Source organism: Arachis hypogaea, chromosome 8, assembly GCF_003086295.3.
Source record: "Arachis hypogaea cultivar Tifrunner chromosome 8, arahy.Tifrunner.gnm2.J5K5, whole genome shotgun sequence".
Taxonomy (NCBI): Eukaryota; Viridiplantae; Streptophyta; class Magnoliopsida; order Fabales; family Fabaceae; genus Arachis; species Arachis hypogaea.
This window is the reverse complement of record NC_092043.1, coordinates 29,859,020-29,869,337: the sequence shown is the minus strand read 5'-3', so window position 1 is coordinate 29,869,337 and position 10,318 is coordinate 29,859,020. Positions and strand designations below refer to the sequence as shown.

Genomic DNA, 10,318 nt, shown 5'->3' with positions numbered 1-10,318 from the left:
TACTTAAATCACATCATGCTATTATTGCAACTATGATTTTGGAATAACAAATTCAAACTGTTACAAGTGGTTCTAATCCGAGGCAATATCTTACAAGCTATCAGGTGAAACCACAACAATCCAGGGAAACTGGGAAGGGAAAAAATATAATGAGAAAAATAAACAAAAACACCCTCGCCCAAATGATATATAAAATCTCACTTAAAAGGACAATCACTTCTGTGCAGAAAGAATCTCAAAAATGCCCAACAACATAGAAATCCCTGCTCCAACACTCCGCTGTTAAACAAGCTCAATCTCAATTCCGCCAGCCCTTGCATCATGATTGTTTATCCAACCCACACTGGCTTGAGGAGACGCTGAGTGGGTGGGTTAGGCTGTGTATAGAATTAGTTTACAACTGTGTACTGAACATCTCATGAATGAATCGCATTTATGTTGTCATAGAAGAGCAGCCAGCAATGCCCCAGGATCTGTTGGAGCGGCAGGAGCACTGGTGGGTTGAACCACTGGAGGAGTTGGAGGGGGTGGTTGTGTCAGTACTCGTGTTGCAGTGGGTATGATGATTAATTGTTCCTTGATGAATTCCTTCAACCTGCAAGCCAATATGGAAATGATAAGTAAAAGCTATCGAGTTTATTGACAGCATCGGTGAGTAAGAAACTGAATCACATACTCAAATGTTACTGTAGGGTCCCCGGAAGCAACTGTCATTCGCAGCTGGGTTCTATCTGCAGGATCTGTTTCGATTCTTATCTGCATGTCATTTACGTGCAATGTTAAAACAACTATCTTCCTAGAGTTTCAACTAAAACTGGTTTACTTGAAATTTAATCACTGATGACTGGTGTTCAAATAGCACAACCAATCAAAAATTGAGCATCGTTTAATAAAATAGAAGCCCATATGCTCACGGGGGAAAGGGGCAAAATATAAGTCCCTTATACCCTCCGCATGGGTATTATCTATTAAAAACCAATATAAGACGATTGATAAATGAAACATGTAAGCTTCAAGTGGGTGAAAAATGCTTCCACCATTTCCCTCCTTATTTTAGGTTATTTAAAATTCATGAATATACTGTCAGGGACTTCACAGTTCGCATGCAAGATATAAGGTTCAACATCTTACTAGACAGAGCATTGCCCTTGTACTTTCTGAGTAGAATGTAGTGCTCGCAACAAGATTGTTTGGATTTGGATCCTAAAGCAGACAGATAGGAGAAACAATTATAAATAAATTAGTAACGTTAAAGTATTTCTGGGAAACAAAAAATGGAAAAAGGAGTAACAAGAGGGACTTCACAATCATACAAGCCCTGGGCAAACTGTCACATGGAAACTATTGAATAAATTTGCCATCTCGATCAGTGGAAGTGGTCTAACACCTCTGACCTGCAAAACCAACATGAAAAGTAAACATATGGACCAGAAGAATAAAGCAGCTATACCAATGATATCCAACTGGGAATTGCACATCCCCAAAATACAATCAAGTTGGCAAATATAAACTTCACATATATAATTATAGCCCAGCATAACATACCACTTCTTGAAGCTTCAAAGGTGGTCCAGGAAGTGATCTCCATTGAGGGAAAAACTCTTCAGCAGATATAGATATTGGCTGAAGAAACTTATTCAGAACAGCTGGAAGGCGAAGTTTGACGTTGACCTATAAAATGACATATAAATGAATAATAAAGGTTTATGAATGTTGCATGTTAGAAATAGCATTAAATACTCTATTTACCCTACAAACAAGATCAATTCCAGAAACGGAAAATCATGGATTGTAAAATCAGGAATATAGAACACAAGTTTAGAGTTGAGTACCATATCGTTTCCAAACTTGTAGGAGAAGTCGAGAACAGAAACATCTCTGCTTGGACGGAGATTAATAACTTCAAGTGGGCATTGAACCTATACAACCATCAGAGTAAGAAATTAAACAAAATTATATTTAACTTTAAAAAAAGGGAAATAAAGCAAAAGGATAACAATAACATAACAGTTTCTCACCTGTGCCCGGGGAGGTATAGTTTCCGGTACTAGTGAGAGCTCCATCTTCAAATGGGTGGGAGGTAACATTATAGCTTGAACAGAGACAAGGGGAGCAGTATTCTTGTTTCCCAAGAAAAGAACCATATGCCCATGATGAGCTCTCCATTCTGCCTTAACACCAATCTGTGAAAATACATATTTAAAGGCACTAAGAATATGAGCTTGTACTATACAGGTATTCGTAAGTAAACTGGAAGTATACATAGTCTTTCTTTTTTCGTAGAAAAAAAGGAAAAGAACAAAATTGCCAAAAAAATAAATATGAACCTGAATATAAGGATCCTCGTATAGAACACCACTATCCTTCACGCACAAAGCTTGAAATCTTTCAGAAATATTTCCAATTGGCTGCAGACAAAAAAGGTGGAAATTCCGAAATTACTTTACATGGCACATATACTGTCTTGCAGTAATATCTCACTAATGTTGGAAAATGGACAATGATATAGTTAAAAACTGACATGATATAAGGTCTATCATTTGTGAACTTGGTGTTAATAAAAAAATAGTTTTGGTCTAACGATGTACTTCATCATGATCCTCACTATATGTGAAAGAAAATACAAGATAAATAAAAAAAGTACAAAGGATTATTAATTTTTCAATAACACATTGGGTAAAGCAAAAGACTTCATTAGTTATTCTGGTATTCAAATCACAATGCAAGTTACCTGCACTGAATTGGCCTGCACCCCTGCAGGTACTATTGCTGTGGATTCAACCGCAGTTCCTTCCAATTCTGAAGTTGGGCTTGGTTGAGGATGTACACTGCTACTTGGGGGGCCTTCGATGGCCAACGGACCCAAGAGATCACTAAGAATATCTGCAGGGGGAGGTTGAGAATTTACTGTAGCCAAAGCCCCATTTTCCTGTGATAATCTTGGATCTGCTGGATAATCATCCTGTTTAGAAAGGACCTCAGTGTCAAACTAAGAAGTCATTCGACAAACCATTTTATGGATAAGAAGGATGATGCTATAAACCATTTAATTAAGTCATGGTGGTATTTTAGAAAATACACAAAAAAGGGATGTTGGTGGAAAGAGATAATAAACTAACCACATTACTGCTCATGCTGGGCATCTTTACAAGATTAAGTTGGCCAACAGACAGAGGTGGAGCTCCATTAGCTGGACGTTGGTCTTGTACAACCAAAGCATTTGATGTTTGAGCCTGCTGCTGGGCTCTCAACTTTATGGCACTTTGCTCTGCCGTATCAACCTCAGTATCTTCCGCTTTTTTAATTAATGCAGACTGAATTTTACGAAGAGTATTAATCAGGCAAGTATTACACTAATCAAACAAGATTTCTCTCAATCAAGATTGCAAAACTACCTGTCGTTCAGGGAATTTAGGCATTTCAGCCAAAATGTCCATTAAGGCTTCACCTTTTCTACTCAACGCATAATATTCCACAGCTCGTTGCTGTATTTCGACCTCAATTGAACTTTCATATCTAAAAAGAAGGAAAATGGGTTAGACGAGTCTATAGCATCACGAAAAACCATAGAACAGTGACAATTAAAAAAAATAATACAATGCAGAGGTAACTCTCACTTCTTAAATATTGACCAAATCTGATTCTGTAGTTCAGGGTCTGGTGGGTGACTGTGCATCAAAATTTTAGCATATGTTGATAGAAGGATAGAAACAGTAGAAGTCCTGAAAATAAAGTACATCTCATAAGATACCCAGGCTAATAAGAGGTAATAAGTTAAGAGGTAAGTTGTGATTCCCCTTACGATACAGTAGGAAGCTTCTCATGTATAAGGTTAAACAATTCCTTTGGGCTGCACCCAGGCCGTCTAGCTATAAGGTGCCCAAACTCTCCAAGTATATATGCGCTGACCTGTTGAAGTGTATCCAGATGTAAAACAGATATTAAGAAACTGAATAAAATCAGACACTTTTGTCATTTCACAGTGATTCAAGCAATTAAGAGTTGTTTATGTACATGCCTGCATATGTTTGTATACATATAGGAGTTGACAGAAGAAAAAAATGCATATTGATATTATGCATACTACATAACAGAATGAAATTCAACCAAAATTGGACTAATTTCACAAAGATGCAACTGTTTCCTCTAAAATGGACAGATGTCAGGTTTGTAATCTACAGATTAGAAACCACAGTCAGTGAATGATATATTAACAAATAAACATCATCATGGTAGTAAAGAACACAAACCTTAACCATTGTTTCATGTATGGCAGGTTTGTCAAGATACTCTCGAGCTTTTGCTGCAGCATATGGCTGATCAAAGACATAACATTCCCTGTGAATGATGTGCTGACTAACAAGCAGATATAGAGTCGATATTAATAGAAGATTCAAACTCACCTGTAGGTCTTCATTGTTTGTAACAAACTGTACGACACGGAACCAAATGTCGTCACTAACAAAATCACCGGCCTTGTCAATTAACTGAAGGATCACATCTACGTACCTGTAACAGGGGATGCAGGACATGAGTACATATTATACAAGTTTTTTGGCAACACACTCTTGTAGCAGGCTTGAAAAAAATACCATGAAAGATCTGGGGCAAACTTCTCAGCAAGAATAGCTGCTTTAAGTGACAATTCCTCGCGCATTGCAAACTCTGCTGTTTTTAGATACTGCAAAGATATAAAATAGATTGATCATTTTATGCTTCATATAGAAAAGTTGCCTCCTGTCCTCCCACCACCCTTTCTTTTTTCTCCTTCTCTGAGTTGGGAAGGGGGAAGGCTATGATGATATTTCCAAATTGCAGGAATTAGTCTGGACCTAGCTCTCCATACCTGTAGTAGTTCTTCAACTATATCCTTTGCATTTGAAATATCACACATGCCATATAGCAAATCGAGAGCACGCCTCCGAATACTGTGTGCAAATCAATGTAGTTAGAAACACTAGAGTTAACAAAACTAGACATTGAGGGCAGCAGAACTAATCGAATTCGAATTTTAAGGCACTTCTAAATTTTCAGAGAGAAGCAAGTTTAGTTAGTATTGCCTTTCCCAACTAAATTGTATTTAGCAAGACAGGAAAAACAATTTATAACCTAACTTAATAGCGACACCCAAGAACAGAAATGTGCAGGCTGGATTCAGCACCTAAATTGTTCCAGTAATGAGATACAAGATTAATTATTTCAACACATAGGATATAAAATGTAACCTGATGTCAGGATCCTTCAGAGAAGTAATAATCTGAGCTTGATGTTTTTTTATGATATCTTGCACATCTGTAACCATCAACATTCTGGTCATATTCTCCTGCACCACAGTAGCATATATATATCATGAAATGAGACACTACATCATCGCAGCAACCACCACACTAAAAACAAAATATATAAAAATGCGGATGAATCAAGTGTCCCCTAACTTACCAAGCCAAGATATCGAATGTTTGGTTCACGGACAGAAATAAATTTTCCAAGAAGAGACACACATTGAGTCATCATCTCCTTTTCAGCATCAAGGTGCATCACCTGAGCAAAGCAATTTGAATATAAAAAACACTGAGAAAATTCCCCAGTAATTGAAGTTTAGCCACCAAATTCATTGTACAAATCTCCAATATATAGTGACATGCAATTAACATACCAGAGCAAGGGCTTCAAAAAGAACAGCATGGGATGCATTATTTTTGTTCACATTTTTTACAACATCAGTGCCCATTAGTATCCTTTGTAACACCTGAAATATGAATTCAAGGCTCACTAAACTTCATTAACTAAATAACAGGTTTGTATAAATTATCAAAATATGACAAACCTCAAACAATGATCTTCTGGTATTTGGATCTTCAACTGTTGGAAAGTATTGAAGAGCCCTCATTGTTTTTACCTGACATTAAGCAACATTTGGCAACAATGAAGGAAAACTTTCTGAATAAGATATAAACATTTAGTTTAATATAGCCAATAAAGACAAATTGTAAGAATAGCACACAATTTTAGCCCTAATCCCAAATAACAATAATAAAGCACAAAAATCTTCCAAAAACGAAAGCCAAGACACAAATATTATAGATGAAAGAAATTTACAGACCTGAAGCCAGGGAGATGGAATACCATAATAAGTGTATTCTTGTGGGATATCCTGGTTCCTAGCAAGGCGCTCTAAAATTTTGACGCACTTGGGAAGACAATTCCAATATGCCTCGTGGTTGTTTGATACTAACGCAACAAGAAGACTCATAGACGATGTCAAAACGCCAAGATCTCGTTCATCCAACAGTTGTGCCATCCGATCCGCCCTTAAAGAAAAGACAATAGGGACTAATAAGATACGCTTGGATAGAAGCTACAAAAGGAAGTGATAAGCAAAGTGAATATTCAGATTTACCATCCATCAACATTGACAACATCAGGATTTTTCCTGTATAAGCGTAACAAACACAATGCAGCTTTCTTTCTCACAAGCGGTCTGCAGCTACTAGATATCTAGACCACAAATTGCAGTACAAATCAATCTTTACCCATCATGCCATGTATTTGATAACAATGCAATAATGCATAATGCCTTACCAACAACTTCTGCACGTCAGGTGCTAAGGACTCAGCGAACTCTCTCCCACCAATATTTCCAACCTACAAGACAGGAAGTAGCATAGTAGCAATGACTCAAGATGGGGAAAAAATGTTATAAATGTAAAGTAAATAACATACTATAACTATTAAGTATGGTTACATAGAAAAGACTCCAAAGAATGTGATTTATTTATATATAAAAAATAAAAAACTAAAATGAATACTCCAACAGCATTTAGAACAAGGAAATGTGATAAATTTGGAAATAAGCAACGAAGCAAATATTCTAAGCATGGTTCTGAGAACTAGATAGAACTGGCCGATTCAATAGGGAACCGGTGGTCCAGTTCAAGGCAAAAAACTGAGTTGCGAGCAATGCAATAAAAAAACCAGCAAACCAGTCCGGTTTTTTTAACAGTTAATTAGTTTTTTAAAAAAAAGCCCAATTTTTTTTTTTGAAAAAAAGCATTTCCATACCAAAAATATATATTATTTTATTATATTAAGTTTAACCTAGGTTGAACCTTTAAACTTTTGGCCTCACCAATTCAATAACCTATTTGGTTTTCAAAACCCTGATTCTAAGAGTACATAAAAAGAAATCCTAGGAAATGCTGTCTGTTTTTTCCATTACCATACCATAGTCAATGCTAGGCACTGGAAGGTTTCATTGCGGCCAATAATATCATTGCGAACGGTATTTATTGCCAACCTGAGAAAGTCATGATTTTCATTCAGCAAACTTGATGTTACAATGTACCCAACCTGCAGTTAGTTGTGACAACATTAGAATTCATTCATTACTGTCCACATATTTTTTCTGCTAGCTACATGTATGATGAACTGAAATGATGCTTCAAAAGAATGGGAAAAAAAAGAACGAATATATGATTACTCATTATGAAATGCAAAGTGCCATATAAAGGTAGGAATAAAATACCTGCTTCTCGGGATACTTTGGAGCAGATATGAGAGAAACAGCTTCCATGTGACCAAAATCCACATCATAGCCAAGCATGTATATGTAAAGCATTTTCCAAACATATTTCTTTTTCTCATATGGAGTCAAAGCCTAAAGAAAGAACCAAAAGATTAAAAATTAAACAGATGTGTTACTATTGACCTTAAATAGGGTGGATTAGAGAAGCAACAAGGGCCAATAGTAATATTAACACTATCAAAGAAGGTTTTCTTTTATAATAAAAAAGCCAAGAAAAATAAGGTGATAAGTAACATTACCTGAAAAAAAAAAGACCTTTTAAATGTCAAAAACAATTTATATTTTGCACCCCGACCCCCTTTTTTTGCATTTGTATTAGAGTTGGAAAGGCTGAGTGGCTGAATACTTTTTGTCAGTTCATGCAGGAGAGGCATTAGAGATATTATATTTGTATTATGCAAGTATTGTAGAGAATAACGCATATAACCCATTTGGGAGCCCCTCTAAAATTTGTTTTTTGGAAAAAAAAAAATCCAAATCCATGCCTCACACCTCAAAGTCATGAAATACTCACCTCTCTCCAGTTCTCTATGTTTGTCTTTTCTCCAATGCTACTCAGGTAACTTGATGTCTAAAGTGTTGTGCAATGCTTTATTACTAATAACCCTTTCTTCTTTATCATGTTTATACTCGCCATTGTCTCCCAAACCATCACAAAGATGTAACTAAATCCACCATAACTTACAAGCAATCATCAAACCCTTGGACAACCAACTATAATCCATGTAATAACCTTTGGACATCATGACAATAATTAAAGCCATGCTTTCATGCTTGCCTCCCCCCCCCCCCCCCTTTTTTCTTTTTTCTCTTCTCCTCCCCTCTCCCTCTCTCCTTTTCTCTAGCATTTATAGTAGGGTCGATAGGCTGTTATACATTTTGCAAGTTCAAGCTCAGGCATGGAATTTTTTACTTATCTTCGGCAGGTATTTTAGTATATTTGATCATTTTTCAACATGTCCTCTATTTGCAGCAATGCCATTTGCCATAATTCCATGAAGGAATCTTGACAAGCAGCTTACTGCCATCGGTGCCATGCGCACCATCCACCATTGATAACATTAAAAAGCATTGACTTTCTATTAGAGTGAAAGTGGCATATAGTATTTCAAAGAAGCAGGATATCCAATTTACCATTTGGCTTAAATAAAAGTCTCCCATATTAATAAAATGAAAACATACATGGTAGACCAAGACTAGCTTTCATGGTTATAGATAACAAACAACACATAAAATATTAGTTATGGACTCACCAAAAATTAATTAGCTCAATACCATGGAAAATTAGTATCCATGCACTAGCTATTAAAATAAACGGTCCCAGCCATTTCTATGCCAAACCTGAATTAGGCAGCCAAAGGAAAGATCAATTAAGAACAGTTCTAACTGTACACTCTGCAGGCTCCTGGGATTTTGTCTTAGATTATTGGCTAATTGCTCTGCTCTATTCAAAGACTCACCAGTCAGCCACAAGACAAGCTACACTGAGAACCTTAATTCTTTCAATCCCACTAAACCATCAGACCTATTCCATCCAAATCACATTCATTTGAATATTGGAAAAATCCAAAGCACGCTTAATATCTACATGTATCAATTCTGAGCTTGATGACTCATGAGTCATGACACATTCAAGCACAAACCCCTGAATAACTGACCACTGCTACAACCAAGCAATTAATCTCATCATTTCTACTTCCAGGTAGCCATTGCCTCAGAACCAATACTAGAATCAAAACCACAGAAGAAACACAAGATACTCAAACTCTCCACGAAAAGAAGAATCCTCAGCTAAAATTAACAATAGCGACAACAATAAACAAGAAAATAAATAAAATCGGAATTTCGCCTTCGCAATGCAAAGTGGCAATTGAAGCAAAGGCAGCAACTAAACTAGGTTTGATTGGAAAACGGGAAACCCTAACTAACTAACTGCCCAACTAACTAACTAACTAACTAACTAACCTTCTCGTTCTTGAAGCGGGTTCGGATGTTGCCGAGCTCCTTATCGACGCGGAGGCGCTCCTGCTCCTTGTTCTGGCAGTTGCGGATGTCGCTGATAAAAACCGAAAGCCCTCTCATCCCCGACAACGCCATCTTCCACCGCAGATCCCACTCTTCTTCCCTTCAGATCCACCCTCAGATTCAGATTCTGATTCTGATAATTCCGCTTCTTTCTTCGTCGAATTGACCAGCTCCGAATCCCTCAATTCCACAAGAAAGAAAGAAAAAGCACAATCGAATTGCAGAAAGGCGCAGAGGAGAGAGAAAGAGAGTAAACTCTGATACGAAACGGAACGGAGCGAAACGTTTTTTGATCTAGAAAGAGAAACTTGGAGGGAGTAGACGAAGGAGGGAGAGAGAAGGTGGACTGAAGAAAATTCAAGACACAAGAAAAATAATAATTAAAAAAATTTAAAAGCCGTCTTCACATTGCTGGAAATTTTGCCTTTATTTTTTTGCCATTTACCATTTTCAGTTCCACTGCGTCATTCTAGTTCTTTTTCTCCATTGTTTTTCCCTTCTCATATATTACTGTTAATTTTCACCTTTCACCGGGCTTGGACCTCCAATTGGTAACTACTAATCTATGATTAATTCATTAATTACTATTTAAAGCCTCAATTTAGTTAATATAAGTACAGGCGTATGTTAATGTGTTTCAAAAAGTAAAAAATACAATATTTTTTAAAAATTAATTTGTTATTAAAAATAAAAAACAAAAATAAAATA

The 10,318-nt window shown here is 36.6% G+C and overlaps 1 protein-coding gene across 2 annotated transcripts; it reads right to left on the bottom strand.

The window, feature by feature from the left end:
- Positions 1 to 10,081, bottom strand: LOC112706862 (AP-2 complex subunit alpha-1). Of its 2 annotated transcripts, none has more exons than XR_003155893.3 (27): positions 9,551 to 10,081; positions 7,526 to 7,657; positions 7,225 to 7,350; positions 6,583 to 6,645; positions 6,401 to 6,498; positions 6,104 to 6,311; positions 5,828 to 5,899; positions 5,657 to 5,749; positions 5,440 to 5,541; positions 5,226 to 5,323; positions 4,847 to 4,928; positions 4,593 to 4,681; positions 4,404 to 4,509; positions 4,251 to 4,316; positions 3,803 to 3,909; positions 3,618 to 3,722; positions 3,396 to 3,516; positions 3,120 to 3,314; positions 2,732 to 2,962; positions 2,328 to 2,408; positions 2,019 to 2,183; positions 1,833 to 1,919; positions 1,546 to 1,671; positions 1,306 to 1,394; positions 1,132 to 1,203; positions 677 to 756; positions 1 to 595 (listed from the first exon to the last, which is right to left on the bottom strand). XR_003155893.3 is itself a non-coding variant. In XM_025758382.3 (27 exons), the coding sequence occupies exons 1-27, from the start codon at positions 9,680 to 9,682 to the stop codon at positions 442 to 444; spliced, it is 3,072 nt and encodes a 1,023-aa protein (XP_025614167.1). In that variant the 5' UTR covers positions 9,683 to 10,081; the 3' UTR covers positions 1 to 441. The 2 variants fall into 2 exon arrangements, 1 of the variants encoding a protein (XP_025614167.1); XM_025758382.3 differs by having other exon boundaries at positions 1,314 to 1,394.
- Between the last annotated feature and the right edge of the window lie 237 nt (positions 10,082 to 10,318).

Bases quoted from the DNA above. Each gene is read 5' to 3' on its own strand.
- LOC112706862 (XM_025758382.3), bottom strand. From the start codon at position 9,682: ATGGCGTTGTCGGGGATGAGAGGGCTTTCGGTTTTTATCAGCGACATC. The intron at 4,682-4,846 runs GTATGGAGAGCT...ATATCTTTGCAG, and splicing joins TAGTTGAAGAACTACTACAG to TATCTAAAAACAGCAGAGTT. The intron at 1,395-1,545 runs GTATGTTATGCT...TTGGTTTTGCAG, and splicing joins CTTTGAAGCTTCAAGAAGTG to GTCAGAGGTGTTAGACCACT.